Source organism: Hyla sarda, chromosome 5 (assembly GCF_029499605.1).
Source record: "Hyla sarda isolate aHylSar1 chromosome 5, aHylSar1.hap1, whole genome shotgun sequence".
NCBI lineage: Eukaryota > Metazoa > Chordata > Amphibia > Anura > Hylidae > Hyla > Hyla sarda.
The window spans coordinates 165,742,922-165,761,896 of record NC_079193.1 but is presented as its reverse complement, the minus strand read 5'-3'; the positions used below and the strand labels follow the sequence as shown (position 1 = coordinate 165,761,896).

Here is an 18,975-nt window from a genome sequence, read left to right as displayed (position 1 = left end):
ACTTAATTGGCATATCTGGATTTTCAGACATAACTCTGCAACAGAGCCATGGAAAAAAAAGAAAGTAAACCACATTTGAATCGGCCTTACCTGCATTATTAGCCTGTACTAGCAGGTTAGCCATGGGCTGGACATTACCTTTCATGGCAACAGATCAGTCTAGCTGTCTTTTGTGGACACACATCCACCACTCGCTCCTGCCCACCTTGCTTCCCAGAGCTGGTGCATAGCAGTGAGGGCAATTGCTTGCAGAATGTTGAGGGTATTAACTCCTCTCCTTCACTTAAGTGCAAACCCTCTTCCCATCAAGCCTCAACTTTCTTTCCCTGGCCTCACTAAACTAGTTGTCTCCAATAGGGGCTTTTATCTCCTCAGCTACCTGCAAGTTGGTGCTGCCTTCCTGTAGCTCACACAATCCAGCTCCTTGTATATCTCTCTCCTGCCTTCTGGCTTTGTGGTGCCTGGTCCTCTACTATAGCAGACAATGGGTGTGATACACTACCACTCACAAAGTCCCCTTTCCCAGACGGTGTAGTTTTGTGACTCGGAGTCTAGTACTCTACATATAACAAGCATTCTACAGAACCTGTCGCATTACCCTTTCCTGTTCTCAGATCCTGGTCCTCAGATTATAATGGGTATGATAAACAATCAGTCGCATCATCCGTATCTGTGCTCAGATGGTGTAATTTGGTGACTCAGAGCCTGGTCCTCTGCTGCAAAATATGATAGGCATGTTACGTAACCAGTCACATTGCCTTTTCCTGTCTTCAGAACTGGGTTCTCTGCTACAGCATATAATAGGCATGTTATAAAACCATTCACACTAATTGTTCTTAGGCAGTGTATCTGTGCTCCTTTGGTCCCAGGTGTCTATTACATTGCATACCTTAAAGGATACAGCAACGATCACATAACCAGTTCCCTCACCGTTTAATTGTTAGTCAGACCCTAGTCATCTACTATCCCTGTGGAAGTCACATTCTGTGACATAACGTGTGGGGTCCTTTTCCCTCCTAGACTTCCTAGGCTGACTTTAGTGCAATTTGGTGACTGAGCTTTTATATTGGATCTCACTAGGGCATTTTATATGTTTAGTTGTTAATATTTCTTTATTATGCAGGTTATTTAGCTGCAGGGATGTGGAAATTGTATTGCCCGACGCCCGGGACATGCAGTTCTGGGTGCCGGGCAGGGGAATTCTTCAGGCATTTAGCCTTGCTTCGGGCAAGCAGGGCTAAATTCCTGAGGAATTCACATATAACGGGGCCCTGTCACTAAACTCCTATAGACTGCAGCTGTATGCTGTAGCCTATAGCGAGCTGTGCAGGATGTCGGCGTCCCGGCGTAGGCGCGTGCGATTAAGTCACTCATCACGCGCACCTCAATCAAGACTGAGGATGTGGTCCAGCAACATAACCGCCAACCCCCTGAGCCTGCTGGAACGCAGGACAGGTAAAAGCAGGGGGACGGAGGACAGGTAAAAGCAGGGAGAGGGGGCTTGGTGAATCAGTGAATGATGTGGCAAAGGAGGGAAGGGGAGGCTGAAATATACTGGCACAGGGGGAGGCTGAAATATACTGGCACAGGGGGAGGCTGAAATATAATGGCACGGGGGGAGGCTGAAATATAATGGCACAGGGAGCATCAGAGAAGGGGGAATATAGAGGTACATGGGAATGATATGGCACAGGGTGTGATAAGGGGGGGGGAGATGAACTGGCACAGGATGGTAGCAGCTTTTCTAATGCCGATACTGCTACTACGTTGTGCATTGTTGATGCGTAACGCAATGCATGCAATTAGTATCCTAGCAAGGAGAGTGTCCTCAAACTATGTAAGGGTGTCACCATGAAAAGTTTAGAAAGCTCTGACTTAGGGAGTATAATTGTTTAAATTGGAGCCCTACCTGATAGGGGTCATATCTATCTGGGGCCTATCTACCTACTGGGGGAGCTCTACCTAATAGGGGTTACTTCTGTCTGGGAGCCCTACCCTTTTACCAACTTAGGGGGACATATATATCTGGGGCCCTATTTACATACTAGGGGAGCCCTTCATGCCTGCCTACGTGATGAGGGGACGTACCTACCTGAAGGGGGGGGGGGGGACTACCTATTTAATGGGGAAGACTTATCAGGAGCCCTATCCACTTAATGGGGTTACATACTGGTCTGCCAATTAAGTTTCTATTAATAAAGACCTTATTTACAGACTATTTTGGTTGAAATTATTTTATGTACCAGGACAAGTGGATCGTCATGAGGGACAAGTAGATTGTGTTCAGTCTTAGTCCCTTGGACAAGTATTATCATTATTATTATTAAATATATAATATAATATAATTTTTTTTTTTTTTCCCACACCCCTGAGCTCTCTTTATTGCTTTTACTAACTGGCACTTTAGTAGCACTTTTCATTGTCACTATTTTATACCTATGATCTACCAAGTATTTATACTGTGTGTTGATGTTGAACTGACACACCGACTTTTATTGGAGTTTTTAATAAAGGTTCATACTACAGACCAAATCCGAAATTCCATAGTGTGCACTGTGCAGCAGAATCCCATTGCCAGCAATGGGATTCTGCTGCACTGGTATTTCCATCCGAAATTCCTAAGTGGAATTCCGGTTGGAAATTATGTAGTGTGAACCTAGCCTTAATACCAATGATCCCTAATTTTTTAATTTTTTGGTCATTTTTGTTATCCCTGTAGATGCCAGATGCTAAGTTTTGGTTTTCTATATTTTAGTGCTCCAATTTCACTTTTGCGGCTGAATCAAAGAAAACATGTGAATTTACACCATGCACATGGTGCAATTTAGTCTCTTTGGAGATTTCTCAAAACGTGTAGTGGAAACGTGGTGCAGTTTCCATGGCGACCAATCAGATTCCTTCTTTAATTATTTACATTTTGTTGCGACCTGCGAAAAAATGAATATGGTTGCTATGGTCAACTGCACCACTCTTCCTCTACACTTGTTGTCCTCAATCTCCCCCTTTTGAATTCCTTGACACTATTCTGCTGAGTAATGACTGTGCCTAAGGCTATGTTCTCACGACAGAATGTCCACACGGAGAATCTCTAAGCACACATTCCGTACAGTGCATGCGCTGGCAGAATGTTCTGCCGCTTGGACCGCACAGAAATGCGCTGTTTCATAGACAGTTATGCATTCCATGAGGCTTCCTCACAAAGAATTAGTGTTCATTCTGTGCGGACACGGACCAAGGAATTTCCATTCAGGAAAGATCTGGCATGGAAATTCCACCATGTGCACTGAGCAGCAGAGTCACGTTGAATTAAAGCGGAATCTCTGTGCCAATTTCCTATCCGGGATTCGGAATTGAATTTCCATCGTGTGAACCGAGCCTATGATTCTGGCTGATTACCACATGGATAATCCTCCTTTTGAACATAGACTAACAGAGTTGAGGGCATAGAGCAGGGTTTCTCAACTACTGTGCCTCAAAGCTGTTGTTAAACTGCAACTCCCAGCATGCCTTCTTTTGTCTGTGTTTTTGTAAAGAGATATAGAGAAGATAATATGCACTCACCGCTAGGTTATGGCTAGGTTATTGACAGCCATAACCTAGCGGTGAGTGCATATTATCTTATCTATATCTCATTGCTACGATACTGCAGTTTTTCTTATGTGCACCCCGCAGGTGGCGTTTATACGTGAGTACCCCGGGCTGCTATAGCTGTATTGATGGTCTATAAGGAATCATTGAATAGGCTCGGATAACGCTTCATATCTTGCGAGTGCCCCCACTTGTTACTCCTATTTCATTTTTGTGTTTTTGTAAAGTCAAATCTTTACAAAAACATGAATTTAAACAAATGAGGCTTGTGAGGGCATAGAGGCTGAGGAAAAGGTAGAATACTGAGGCTAAATGGAGGGGGAGGCATGGAAGAAATGGTTATAAGATGACAAAGAGGTTAAAGGGAGTTATTTTGGTAGGCTGATTATAAAGTGGCTATTGGAGGCTTGTGCAACTTTTTAGATAATTGTCTCAGGCTGTGCGACTTTTGAGTTAATTTTATGGTCTAAAGTGCTGCAGAGAATAGACACTAAAGTCCATTTGCAACATTTACAAAACGCCATACGACGTTTCATAAATTTCATGGGACAATAGTCCAATGCTCAGACTTTTCTCGTCTAAACTACTACGGAGAATAGACAATGTCTGCAAAATCTCCCCGCTGTGTATATTTGCTTTCCAGTCCAGCCTCTGCATACTGTTTCACAGTTTTTCCTTTTTCTGTTGGAAAGTAAAGCTAATACACTTCTACTGGCTATGTCACCTTGCTCCTAGCCAAGCATTTGTGCAGGTTCCCTCCTTGTATGTTACTTCAGTTACCTTTCCTACCCATTTGCACCAACTGCATTAAAGGGGTTCTCCGTTGCTTACACATCTTATCCCCTATCCAAAGGATAGGGGATAAGATGCCTGATCGCGGGAGTCGCGCAGCTGGGGACCCCCGGGATCATGCACTCGGCACCCTGTTTGTAATGGGTCCCCGAAGCGTGTTCGCTTCGGGTCGGATTACGGGCGACTACAGGGCCAGCGGCATGTGACGTCGCGCCTCCGCCCCCGTGTGACGTCACGCCTCCGCCCCTTAATGCAAGCCTACGGGAGGAGGCGTGATAGCTATCACACCCCCTCCCGTAGGCTTGCATTGAGGGGCGTAGCGTGACGTCACACGAGGCCGGAGGCGTGACGTCGCACGCCGCCGGCCCTGTAGTCGCCCGTAATCAGACCCGGGGACTGATTACAAACTGGGTGCCGCGTGCATGATCACGGGCGTCCCCAGCTGCGGGACTCCCGCGAGCAGGCATCTTATCCCCTATCCTTTGGATAGGAGATAAGATGTGTAAGCACCGGAGAACCCATTTAACTTGTCTCAGTATTTTTGCAATGTGCTGTTGTTGGTTCCTACAGAATAGTTTGGTTAGCCCTATTTCCTCTTTGGTCCGGGATATGATTTTATTGCGCTCCAACGTTATGGGTTAGCTGACTTGCTATATAGTGATTTATTTTATTTCCTACACGTATGTGGTCTTCAAACTACTGCATCTTTCTTTCCTTATGATGTGGCCACCTTTTGGTGGTTACAGGTCTCTCCTTGCATGGAAGTAAAAAGATATATTTTGCATCTTTTTTTGGCTATTATTTGTCCTCTGTTATCTCTGTTTGCTATATGACATATTGGCTATGGCTCTGTGTTCCTGCAATAATCGGTCACTTATAGTATTTGCTTAATGTTATATAGACAGGGCTATGTCTTTTAATTTCCTGTCCAATCAGCTGAATGTACCACAAGTTACTTCAATCAAGGTGTAGAAACATCTCCGAGATGGTCAAGAGAAATGGGAGCTCCTGCACTCACCTGATATGCTTTTTTGGTTTGGGGTACAGGTCTGCACTGGTTTAGTTAGTGTTAGACAGGGATTTGTTTCAGGAATCTTACACAGTTTGTATCTGTTTCTGCTGTTCTGTGATGTGGTTGTTGTCTGCCCTTGTTGTTTGGTTGTATGTGGTGTACCTGGGAGTAATTAGTTGGAACGTCCGGGGCCCTAATTCCAAGTTTAAGAGAGCAATGTGCCTGGATTTTGTTAAGAGACACTCCCCGCATATTATCGGTCTGCAGGTAACTCATCTTTCGGGTCAAAAGGTGCTGGCCCTTAAGAGGCTGTGGGTTGCGAAGGGTTACCATTCTTTTTACTCGTCCGTAGTTAGGGGGGTCTCAGTCCTGGTATGACCTGGTATCTAAGTCCTTGCCCTTGTTAATCTCCCAGGTTTCCTGTGACCACTTTGGTAGGTATGTGATTATACATTGTGCGTTGTCTTCCTTCTGTTTCACTTTATTTAGTCTCTTTGTATGTGTCTCCTCCCTTTCATGTGGCCTTATTGGATTCGCTTACAGATGAACTGACTTCCTTCCCTTCGGACCCTGTTCTTTTTATAGGAGACTTCAATGTTGTTCCTGATCCCCGGCTCGATCGCACCAGTGCTGCGGATCCTGGCTCATCTGCATTGGCTTCTTGGTTTCTGGGTCTGGGCCTTACTGACCTCTGGAGGTGGGAGTATTCGGATGACTGTCTCTTCTCCTTTTACTCCTCAGTGAATCAGTCCTTTTCTTGTATTGATCTCACCTTTTGCTTCAGTTATACTAATAGAGGGATCTCAGATCATTCTGCCTTAATAGTTACATTATCCTTAGGTCGCCTTCCCTCTTCCTGCCTGTGGAGAATGCATCCTTGGTGTCTTCAGGCGGAAGAAGTTTCTTCTGCCTTGGAGGTTGCTCACTCTGACTACTGGGCCCATAATGCCTCCCATCCGGATGCTCTGATCCAGTGGGATGCTTACAAAGCGACTGTTTGGGAAGCATTTCTGGACGGGTTGTGGGTAGGAGGGCAGTATTGAGAGCCCGGGAGTGGGCACTGCAGGCAGAAATAGTACTCCGGAGGGGGAAAGGGAGTGAGCTAAGGCACCGAGGTCTCTTCATTATACAGAAGCATCAGGTGCATTATTGGCGGCGAGGGAGGCGGCCATATTTGAATTTGAGGACAAAAATGGTAAACTGTTGGCTTACTTGTCTAGTGAGAACCGTCCGGTGGCCTCCATACCCTGTATTTGTACTCAGGATGGGGCGCAAAGCTCTGACCCGGCAATGATTAACGGGGTGTTTCACTCTTTCTATAATTCCCTATACTCTTCCTTTTCCAGGGTGACCCCTGTGGCTATATTGTCCTTCCTGAGGGAGATGCCCCTTACCACATTGACCTCGCTCCATTCTTCTAGTCTTGAGGCCCCAATGACTGCGGGGGAGGTGTCCATGGTTATAAAAGATTTGCCATCTATGAAGACTCCAGGGCTAGATGGGTTGGTTGGGGACTGGTACAGGGTGAATGAAGAGAGAAATTGATCCCTATCTTGCTTAATCTATATGCATCAGCCTTGGAGTCTGGGGCTTTGTCTGACTCTATGATAGAGGCCCTCGCTGTGGTACTTCACAAGCCCAGAAAAGATCCGACTTTGCCAGAACCTTATCGTCCCGTTTCCCTTCTCAATGTGGATATTAAGATTTTGGCAAAGGTCCTGGCGAATAGGCTTAGGGGGGTAATTCCTTCAGTGGTTCACCCTGATCAGACTGGGTTTATGCCAGAAAGGGCTACTGATATCAATGTCAAGCGACTCCAGCTTAACATCTCTGCAGTGGAGGGGACTGATCCCCCTGGGTATGTTGTTATCCTTGATGTCTATAAGGCCTTTGATTTGGTAGAATGGTGCTATATTTGGTGCCTGCTGAGTGTCCTCCGCTTTGGACCTGTTTTTAGAAAGTGGGTCAGTTTGCTCTATGATACCCCTAGGGCCTGAGTACGCACCAATTTGGAGATTTCAGACTCTTTCCCGCTGGGCAGGGGCACTAGGCAGGGGTGTCCTCTTTCTCCCTTTCTGTTTGCTTTAGTTGTTGAACCTCTGTTGGTGACAGTTTTCACCTCTGACTCTATTAAGGGACTCCCTAGAGGTTCCCTGACTGAGAAGACATCCCTGTATGCATATGATACCTTAGTTTACTTAGCTGATGTGGAGGGCTCCCTAGATGCTCTGTTTGGTCTTTTGGAGAGGTTGGGGGAGGTCTCGGGTCTGAAGGTGAATTGGGCCAAATCATCCATCATGTCCTTGTCCCGAGAAGATGTTTTACCTTCTACATTACCTAATGGGTTGTAGGTGGTATCCCGCTTTAGGTATTTGGGAGTGGAGGTGTCATCTAGTAACTCCACGTTTATGGCCCTTAATTTAGACCCTCTTTTTGGTAACACTCTTACACGTTTACAGGCGTGGGATTCCTTACCCTTAGCAGGTAGGGTTAATATTTTCAAAATTAATTTCCTCCCAAAGTTCCTCTACCTTTTTCATTTGTCACCGGTTATCTCTCCCCCCACCCCCCCAAGGGGTCTTTTGTTAAACTTCATAGGGCTCTGAGATCCTTCTATTGGCAGAATAAACCTCCGAGATTGGGACAGGCTCTGCTCCAGGCACCAAAACAGCATGGGGGACTAGCTGCTCCTAATATGCATAACTGTTTTCTAGCTTCACAGATTGTGTATGTGGCCCAGTGGATCGACCTTGACCTTTCTAATGCTTTCACAGCTTTGGGGGGGCGCTCTCATGGCTTCCTGTGAGACACTGACTAATACATTATACAGGTATGTTCCCTCCTCCTCCTTGCCAGCTCCTATTAAGGCGGTGGCAGCGGTCTGGTCGGTGGTTTCTGGGCGCTTCCCGCAGTCGGTGGCATCCCTGTGGCGTAATCCTCATTTGGAACACCTGTGGGAGTTGGAGGCGGACAGATTTCGGAGCTCCCAGGGACTCTTAATTCGCCATGCACTTGTTTGGAGATGACTGTGTCTTTCCGTCATTTGCTGAGGTTAGAGAACGTTTTCATGTCCCTCAGGATGCCCACTTCAGGTATCTCCAGTTGCGTCATGCGGTCTCTACGCAGTTTGGTTCACTGGAAGTTACCCCTGTGTTTAATGATTTGGAGTTGCTTCTGGAGACCACCGACCTGGCTAAGCCTCTCACTCAGAGTTACGCTCTATTGCAGTCAGTGGGTCCAGACCCGTTTGCTCTTGCACAGCTAAAGTGGGTTGGGGATATACCTAATATCTCTGTAGACATGTGGAAGGAAGTAGTTAAGATGTATTACCCTACGGTAGTTAGTGCCCGAGATCTGCTCATCCAATCCAGGTTTGTCCTTCGCTTGTATTATACTCCCGTTAGACTGAATTGCAAAGTGGTCTCAGGGTCGTATGTTTGTTTTAGGTGTGGGAGGGAGAGAGGCACTTTTCTGCATGAGGTTTGGACTTTCTCTTGTGTGGTGCCCTTCTGGAAAGAGGTGATGACTTGTCAGACCATTTAGAATTCCCCCTTGTTTTAACGCCGGAAGTATGTTTGTTGGGAGTTATTAATGGTTAAGTGGCGGGTTCTTATAGGAGCATATTGATCCGTTTCCTTTTGTTTCGCACAAGGTCATAGTGATAGCCTGGAAGGATGTGTCTTCTCCTCCTCTGTCCCACTGGATATCCATGGTGAATAAATATGTTCCCCTATACCATGACTTGTATGTAAGTCGGAAATGCCCTATAAAATTCGACAAGGTCTGGGTGCCGGGGATGTTGTTGGATATTTCTACTGATCCTCCGGTTCGTAAGACCTCCCAGGCCTAGGTGGTAAAGTTTATAACTGGTGAGCTCCCAGGATATGTTGTGGTGTGAGTGTGTGAATGGTTTGTCTGTGGTGTGGTGTGCAGGGGATGTTGTTCTGGGCGAAGAAACTCCTCACTCTAGTACTTATAGTGATCTATGATCCTTGGATATGGACTATCCCTTTGATTCTGTATATGTTCGGTCCTATAGTCTGAATGTCCTTGATGCGGATGGGGAGGGTTTTCCCTGGACTGTTTAATTGTTTGTTGTTATTTTAATTGAAAATTAATTTAAAAAATAAATAAATAAAAAAAGAAATGGTAGGAAACACAGATAAATTCCAAGTGTCATTGCAAGGGGTCTGAATACTTGTTCATGAATAAATTTAGTTTTCGTTTTTAATACATTTGCAAAAATTCTTTTAGACATTTATGTGCTGTTGAGGGGGGGGCTTGTACATCAATATAAAGAGTAAAAAGGTCTTGAATATGCATTGAATTTATACATTTATAAGCCAGTTCAACTATGAATCCAGTATAAAACAATGATGTATGATGATGACTTTGGTTTTTCTTTTTAATAGGGAACGTGCATAGAACAGGAAAAGCTTCTGGACCCTTATTCAAATTCTCTGTTCACACCAGTAGTTTGTGTGGAAGGCAGCACACCATTGAAAGACTGTGTCCTTTCCGTGAGCCAGTTTATGGGTGCTGAGAGGGATTCGTTGGTTTATCTTGCAGGCATCCTTGGAGCCAAGTATGTTAGTAACTTTTTATTTTATTTTTTTTATATATTTTTTTGTTTCAGACAATTCTGATTTTATGTAAAATGTTATTGTAATTCAGAAAAACTTTTTAATGTTGTCTTGACATGCCAAAAGTATAGCTTATGCTGGGTCTCATACCTAACACCTGCCGCGATTACAAGTTAAAAGCTGGGATAGTGCGTGGCAGCACTCTTCTCTCCTCAGCCGGCCATTCTGTGTTGGTGAGCGGTTTTCCTACACCTTTAAATTGTGTGGCGGCAATGTGTATGTGCGCCAAATTTATTAATTGGTTGCATGGCATGTGAGAAATATGGTACACCTTATTAACTTTTTACTAATGCTGTCCACAGCCAGTTTTGTAAGCCAAGTTAGGGCTGGTGTACATTTAACCCCTTAAGGACTCAAAGTTTTTCCGTTTTTGCGTTTTCATTTTTTCCTCATCACCTTCTAAAAATCCTAACATTTTCAATTTTGCACATAAAATTCCATATGATGGCTTATTTTTTGCGCCACCAATTCTACTTTGCAGTGACATTAGTCGAAACGTTTTTTAAATTTGGGGGCTTCCGTTTCTACGCAGTGCATTTTTGGGTAAAAATGACACCTTATCTTTATTCTGTAAATCCATACAGTTAAAATAATACCCTACTCATATAGGTTGGATTTTGTCGTACTTTTGAAAAAAATCATAACTACATGCAGGAAAATGTATACGTTTAAAATTGTCATCTTCTGCCCCCTTTTTTATTTTTCCGCGTACGGGCCAGTATGAGGGCTCATTTTTTGTGCCGTGTTCTGAAGTTTTTATCGGTACCATTTTTGCATTGATCGGACATTTTGGTCGCTTTTTATGAAAGAAAAAGTGACCAAAAATACGCTATTTTGGAATTTCTTTGCTTTGCGCGTACGCCATTGACCGTGCGCTTTAATTAACTATATATTTTTATAGTTCGGACATTTACGCACGCGGCGATACCACATATGTTTGTTTTTATTTTTCTTTACACAGTTTTTTTTTTTTATGGGAAAAGGAGGGTGATTCAAACTTTTATTAGGGAAGGGGTTAAATGACTTTTTTCACTTTTTTTTTTATTTTATTTTTTGCAGCGTTATAGCTCCCATAGGGGGCTATAACACTGCACACTCTGATCTTTTACCGTAATCCTGAAAAGACATAGCTTTGCATGGATCAGCGTAATAGGGGCTTGATTGCTCAATCCTGTAGCTCAGGCTTGGAGCAATCAAACGCCGATCAGACGCGACGGAGCAAGGTAAGGGGGGGCCTCCGCTCGCGTCCTAGCTGATCGGGACATCGCAATTTTATCACGATAGTCCCGACTTTATCGCGATAGTCCCGATCAGCCCGACTGAGCTGCCGGGAAGCGTTTACTTTCATTTTCGACGTGGCGATCAACTTTGATCTCCACGTCGAAAATGAAAGTAAACGCTTCCCGGCAGCTCAGTTGGGCTGATCGGGACTATCGCGATAAAACCGGGACTATCGTGATAAAATTGTGATGTCCCGATCAGCTAGGACGCGAGGACTGAAGGGTTAATAGCGCACGTCACAACAATTCTGTGCCGCAAGCAATTAGCCCAGGGTCGCGGCTATGAATGCCGTTTTGGGACTGGGCGCAGGGCGTACAGGTACGCCCTGCGTCCTTAAGAGGTTAAGAAAATGGGGGAGATTTATCAAAACCTGTCCAGAAGAAAAGTTGCGGAGTTGCCCATAGCAACCAATCAAATCGCTTCTTTCATTTTTGAAAAGGCCTCTGAGAAATTAAAGAAGCAATCTGATTTCTATGGGCAACTCAGCAATTTTTCCTCTGGACGGGTTTTGATAAATCTCCCCAAAGGTCTGCACTAGGCATGACATAGTAACCATTTGCTGCATTTAAGTAAAACTTGTGCAACCCCACAGTTCCCTCACATGACAGTTCACCCCCAACAGTGCCTGTTGGATGGTTAGGGCCTCACAGAAAAACATGGTAGGGTACTGGTTTAATGAAGATGATCATTGTTTCTGTAATCAAATTACTTTTTACTTGGGCATGTGTTCTTTACTGTGAAGTAATGTTCAGCTTATTTAAATGTTGCAGGGTTCAAGAATTTTTTGTAAGAAAAGCAAATCCTAAAAAAGGGATGTTTGCCAGCACACATCTTGTTCTTCGACAACCCGAGGGCTCTAAATTTGAGGCAGCTAAGAAATGGAACTTGCCTGCAGTAACTATGGAATGGTTACTACAATGTGCCAGAATTGGCAAAAAAGTAGATGAAAGTCGTTATCTTGTTGAGAATGCCTGTGAAGATGGTAAGATCTTTTAACTCCTTGAAGCATTACTGTTATTTAAAGCGCAACTGTCATGAAATCTGTGTACAATAACCTGCACACAGCCTTTGTACTGTGTGCAGGTGGTGTCTATAACAATGTTTTTACCTAATATTTGCAGGCTTTTATGACCCCAAAAAATGCTTTTTATCAAAGCCGCTGACAGTCGGGTAGGTGTGGCCCGAGGTACGCGATGCCCTGCCGCCACCCTGCCCACCCACTGTATGTCAGCGCTGGGACTGCTGTGTGATTGCTTCCCCAGTGCGCCGCCTTCCTCCTCAGGGTGCCTGCGCAGTGCTAGGTGCAGAGCGCACTTTCTCTCTGCCCTAGTATCGGGAGCAGTACAGCTTCGCTGGGGATGCAGCACTTGCAAGCATGACACACAGCGGCGGCGCGCACGTTACATAAGCTGAAGGGCGCATGCACTGGGACTTGTGTGTCAATCACACAGCGGTCCCAGTGCTGACATACAGTGAGTGGGCGTGGTGGCGCGGGGCATCGCGTACCTCGGGCCACGCCTACTCGACTGTCAGCGGCTTTGATAAAATGCATTTTTTGGGGTTATAAAAGCCTGCAAATACTAGGTAAAACATTTATACACACCATCTGCACACAGTGCAAAGGCTGTGTGCAGGTTATTGTAAACAGATTTCATGACAGTTGCGCTTTAAGAAAACGTTTGACATGTTGGTTCCCCCTAGGAAACAAGTAAATATGGCAGCTGTTAAATAACAGCAGTAATTTTTACATGATCACCGTATAAGGAGACTTGGTTATCTCTTAACGTACATGTCCATACCGTACATGTACGGAGCTGTGTTTTAAGTCCCTGGCAGCCACTCTGTAAGTGTTCAGGCATTATGTTAAAGAGCAGGAGATGCTGAGCAGGCTGATAAATTTGTGTGAAAAACTGCAGGATAACTTGCCATTTATTCATGTAAATCTCTGATCATTCTGTGTCGGCCCAGCTTTTTGTGTAAGTGTACATATAGAAAGCTGTAAGTCATTTATTTGGTCTACCTACATGGCAATTTAGCCCAGAATGAGCAGGGATTTACATGAATAAGTGACAAGTTATCTCTCCCCCCCCCCCCCCCCCAAAGATATCAATAAATGTATATTTACCTAAAGAATGATGCATAAAAATATGACACCCCCCCCCTTCTCCCACAAAAACAAAGTACATGTTCCTTTTAAAAAGTACATTAAAAAATAAATACAGTTATAGCTGACAGATTGTGAGGCAGCAACTAAAAAAGTAATTGTTAGGGATGCACCGAAAGGGAATTTTTGGTCCGGAACCGAACATTTAGGCTCTGCCAAAACCAGTTATTCATTGCCCCGCCCCTCCCCCCTTTTTTTTTTTTAAATATAGTTTTTGTTTCATTTTATTACTGAGGGGGGGGGGGGAAATGTGACCAAAATCAGCAGTTTTTGCATTTAAAATGTTTTGGCGTTTACGCCATTCACACGGCAGGATCAGAAACATAATATTTAATAGTTGGGACAATTACGCACGTGTTTATACCAAATATGTTTTGTTTTTATTTTTTCATATTTTTTATATGGAAATGGAAAAGGAGGGCGAGTTAAACTTTTACAGAAGGGGTTAATGAATTTATTTATTTTTTACTTTTTTATTTAACTTTTTTTATTTTTATTTTATTTTTTAAACTTTATTGGTCCCCTTACGGGACTTTTATGAGGAATCATTAGATTCCTCATACAGATCAATGGAGTTCCATAGAACCTCATTGATCAGTGTGCTACTCGATCATTTGGTTGAGCCTGGCTCAATTAAATGAAGAGCCACGGGAATGCAGAGGTAAGCCCTCCAGCTACCTCCACACAGTGGATCGCAGAATGTCGGCTACTAGATGTGACCCCCTGCTACAAGAATCAGCAGGGGGTCGTCTGGTTTGGAGCCCGCGCCATACCCGATACAGTGTGGCAACCAGTTAAATGACGGACATCGGAGCAATCTCCGATGTCCATCATTACAGGCAGATGTCAGCTGCTGATAGCAGCAGGCATCTCCCTGTTATGACGCAGACGCGGCCCGCGTCATGTCCTCACCCAATCCATGCCGTACATGTATGTCATGGGTCGGGAAAGGGTTAAGCCACGGACACCGAAATTATCTGCAGAAAATTCACTCAGCCGAAAAAGCCGACGGGCATTTTCGGTCGATAAATTTAGGTGGCCGAAATTTCGGTGCGTCCCTAGTTACTCCTTATAAGGCCAGTTGTGCTTTAAAGGATCAATAATAAATTGGTTAAGAATTGTTAAAGGAACATTAAATCCAATAAACAGGAGGGGCAGAATTACAACAGGTATTTTCCAGTCTACATTGCTTTTTCAAGAAACAGGAGTACTTCACTGATTAATTCCATTTTGTTCTTAGTGTGTTGCAAGGGAGCAGGGCTTTGTCTATGGTGCTCTCTGCTGTAGACTGAGCAGGTGTTTTTCGAGCCCTGCCCCATTGCTTTTGTTAATTATCATATATAATATATAATCTGATATGCATGCCTTGTCTTGTCTTGTAGATAAAGAAGAAAGTTTTATAAGCCAGACTTATAGACCAACAACAGTCAGACCTACCCTGGATACACCAGACCGTCAAGTGCATTGTCCAGAAGCCTTGAAAAAGGCAGCAGTAACCCCTTTAGATATGAATCGCTTTCAGAGCAAGGCATTCCAGTCTGTATTGTCGCGACACAACAAAAAAGTTTCAACACCTGGTGGAGAGAGTAAACTGCCAGTAAGGGAACCATCTTTGCATTTGGATACACCATCTAAATTTCTATGTAAAGACAAGCTCTTCAAGCCCTCGTTCGATGTTAAGGTACGGTGTATATAGAAAATATATTAACCTTATAAGCAGCTTGCTACATTTTGACCTTTGATTGTAACCTAGCGTATATGTTCAGGCTTAGGGTACTGGTTTCTGAGATATTGACTTTTCTCTGGCGCTCTTCATTGGGGGACACAGAACTGATGGGTATTGGTCTTGCCACTAGGAGGCGCTGACACTAGGAAAAAATCGGCTCCTCCCTTATCAGGATATACCCGCCCACCTAAAGTGAGGAAATCAGTTTTAGCTAGTGTCAGCAGGAGGCCTAGTTTCAGGCTAAAAGTTTAGTTTTTCCTCTCCTTTTTTATTTTTTCTAGCGTGGGGCGACAGGAGCATGGTGCCGACTGATCCCCCACATGCGAGCTAGGGGCACGGTGCATTGACAATGGGCCGTTAACCCCTCCTCGCCAACAATCAGCGCCTGGTGGTGTACCCTGGGTCCGGGTCCCCCATTCGCCCCTGTTCGCCATGTCGGCAAAAGGCAGGAGGCACTATCTGGTCGAAGACTTCGAGGGTGAGTATGTGGCGGTTGAGGTGAGTATATTCCGCCCCCCCTTCCCCTCAGCGAGCGAGCATCCAACCCCCCCCCCCCCCCCCCCCCCCCCCCCCCCCCATAACGACCATGTGTGTCCCTATTAAAGGGGCTGGTTTTGGGTCTGGGCAGCGAGGGGTTAACCCTCTCCTTTTATTCACGCAGCTTTGGCTGCATCTTCTAAATCGCGGGGGGTTGCCTAAGAGCTGCGCAAGATTCCCCCCTCAGGCCCCCTGGGGGGCTATGTTTTCATACATAATAGGTCCTGTGGAGGACAGACGCCGACATTTTGCAGCAGCCCCCTCCACAGGAGTTATGCCAGCTCACCTCTGCTGCAGGTGCGGTCGGCACTGTGATATGCCGACGGCGGTGTACAGCGGGAGCTGTAAAATTCCGCCACCGGGAGTCCGGTCCCTGGCGACGCATGGCCGCTTCTCCTCCCTAACATGGTGGATAGCTCTGCCCCTCTTCTCCTATTTAGCGGGGGCAGGAGATCTGAGCTCATCCTCTCCGGCTTGCGCGCTGCTGGAGTTTCTATCTGCCCTCCTCCCCCGTTGAGGGGTCGGCGTTGGGACGACAGTACTTGGTTCCCGGCGGGAGCTTGCAGTCTGGTCCTCTGTTAACCCCATCCTGGAGCGGCGGATTAGCAGATACTTTTAGCACACTGCTATGAGCCGTCGCTCCTCCAGGGGATTATTGTCTGCCGCTTAGGGCAGCACTTTGCGGGGTGCCTTGCGCCCTATGTCCCTTTTCAAGTTGTGTGGAAGGCTGGAGTCCACATATTTATGTATAAAACTGGACATCTGTTTTATTTATTTAAAAATAAATAAATAAGAAATACATATTTCTCGGTCTCTCAGACCAATTCTTGATGTTTTGCACCATCTTGTGGCCAACACTTGTAATACAGTTTGATGTCTATTGTTGCTCATTTCAGGGACCACATAAAAACCGCCGTGGCGGGTTGTTACCAGGGACTCAAGTTCCCTTGGAGTTGGGAGTCATGTTCCAGTGATATGTTCCCTTCTACCACTGTGGGCCATACAATGAGCAAGTTCTCTTGCGTTCCTGACGGACGCTCCGGTTTCGTTCAAGATACCTGATCTGTCAGGTCTGCTAGCCTTCCATCCTAGGGGGGTCCTTGGCTTATCATACTGTGGGTTTTCCTTCTCCACAGGCTATTGCATACTCGGCTAGTGCTACGGATCCCTCATGCAGCGCACGGTCCTCAGGAATATTCATCCGTGGCATGGATTGGACCTAATTTTATTAGGCCAGACAGTAGTCTTCCCTGTCCCTCATTTCATGGCTGCCGTGTCCGCGGCTCCCACTTGGTACCCCACTGCCAATGCGAGGTGCCTTCTACTCTGCCTGTCATACATCGTCATTTGCTGTATCTGCGGCTGCAGTCACGGTACCTCACTACTGTTGGAGGTGTCCAACGAAGTGTCCCATTGTCTACTATGGACCCATTCCAGTAAGCCAGACAGTGGTATGCATGGTTGCCTATACCGCCTGCCATACATCTAACTGCTTGTGTACCTGCATCTGGAGTTTCGGTACCTTACTACTGTGGTGTCCGAAGGAGTGTTCCATTATCTACTATGGACCCATACCAGTAAACCAGACAGTGGTCTGCACGGTTACCTACACTGCCTGTCATACATCAAACGGCTGATGTGTCTGTGGCTGGAATTCCGGTACACCTCTGCTGTGAGGTGTCCGACGGAGTGTCCCCATTGCCTACTTTGGACCCACACCAGTAAGTCAGACAGTGTTCTGCATGGTTGCCTACACCGCATGTCATACATGAAACGGATGATATATCTGCGGCTGGAGTCTCGGTACCCCACTGCGGTGCAAGGTACCGACAGAATGACTCGCTGTCTACTGAGGTCCCATACCAGTAAGCTGGACTGTTGTCTGCATGGTTTCCTGCAACCGCCTCTCACCGTCACACGGCTGATATACTTCAGTTGTTCTGGTACCTCTCCACTGTGCGAGGTGCAGACGGACTGACTCATTGCCTATTATGGACCCATACCAATAAGCCAGACAGTTGTCTGCATGGTTCCCTGCAACCGCCTGTCACCCGTCCCTCGGCTGGCATATCTGCAGTTGGATTTCTGGTACCTCTCTACTGTGCCAGGTACAGCCGGACTGACTCCTTGTCTACTATGGACCCATACCGGTAAGCCAGACAGTTCTCTGCATGGTTTTCTTCACCTACTCTCACCCATTACATGGCTGACGGATCTGCGGTTGGAATTCAGGTGCCTCTCTCCTATGTGAGGTGTCCGATGGGGTGTCCCATTATCTCCTATGGTCCCATACCAGTGTGCCAGACAGGGGTCTGCATGTGAGTCTACACCGCATGCCATCCCTCTACCAGCTGAGGTATCTACAGTGGGTGTCTTGGTACCCCACTTTTGTGCGTGGCGACGGAACGACTCGTCATCTACTTTGAACTATACCAGTTAGCCAGACAGTTGTCTGCATGGTTTCCTGCAACCATCTGTCACCCATAACATGGCTGACATTCCTGCGGTTGGAGTTCTGGTACCTCACTACTCTGCAAGGTGTCCGTCGGAGTGTCTCATGGTCTCCTCTGGACCTATACTAGTAATGACCTACACCGCCTGGCATACATTAATTGGCTGATGTATCTGCGGCGGGAGCCTCGGTGCCCCACTGTTTTGCGTGGTGCAGACGGTCCGGCTCTTTGTCTCCTCAGGACCCATACCTGTTAGCCAGACAGTGGTCTGCGTGGTTCCCTACGCCACCTGTCACACATCACACGGCTGATGGATCTGGTACCTCCCTACGGTGCGAGGTGCCTGCCGGAATGACTTGTTCTCTCCTATCGTCCCATATCATTATGCCATACAGTGGTCTGCACTTTTCCTCTGCCGCCTGTCGTGGCTGACGGGTTTGCGGCTGGCATTCCGATTCACCACTACTGTTCGTGGTATGCACGGAACTGTCCCATAGTGTTCCTCGGACCCTATAGGGATGACAGAGATGCATTCCATGGCTCCTCTGTCTCCCTCTATCTCCAGGGGCGGGGTTTCTGTCCATGGCCCCTTGGCCTCCCCGCCCTCCTGCTTATTTCTATGGGGCACAGTTACTGTCTTTATGACTTTTCCCTTTCTCCCCACACTTCTGGTGATATCCTTGTTCAGCTACCTGTTGTCTATTCTGTTTCCGCTGCCATCGGTCCCCGACCTCAGGGCCACCACGCGAGCATAGCTAGTTGTTCCGTAACTCAATACT

The 18,975-nt window shown here is 46.1% G+C and overlaps 1 protein-coding gene across 3 annotated transcripts in view; it reads left to right on the top strand.

Moving 5' to 3' along the window:
* Positions 1–18,975, top strand: part of TOPBP1 (DNA topoisomerase II binding protein 1) — an 88,025-nt gene that overhangs the window by 27,356 nt on the left and 41,694 nt on the right. For all 3 annotated transcript variants that reach the window (XM_056520646.1, XM_056520647.1, XM_056520648.1), the window contains 3 exons: positions 9,805–9,977; positions 12,087–12,298; positions 14,863–15,161. In XM_056520646.1, the coding sequence (XP_056376621.1) occupies positions 9,805–9,977; positions 12,087–12,298; positions 14,863–15,161 (684 nt within the window). The remainder of the gene's footprint in view (positions 1–9,804; positions 9,978–12,086; positions 12,299–14,862; positions 15,162–18,975) is intronic.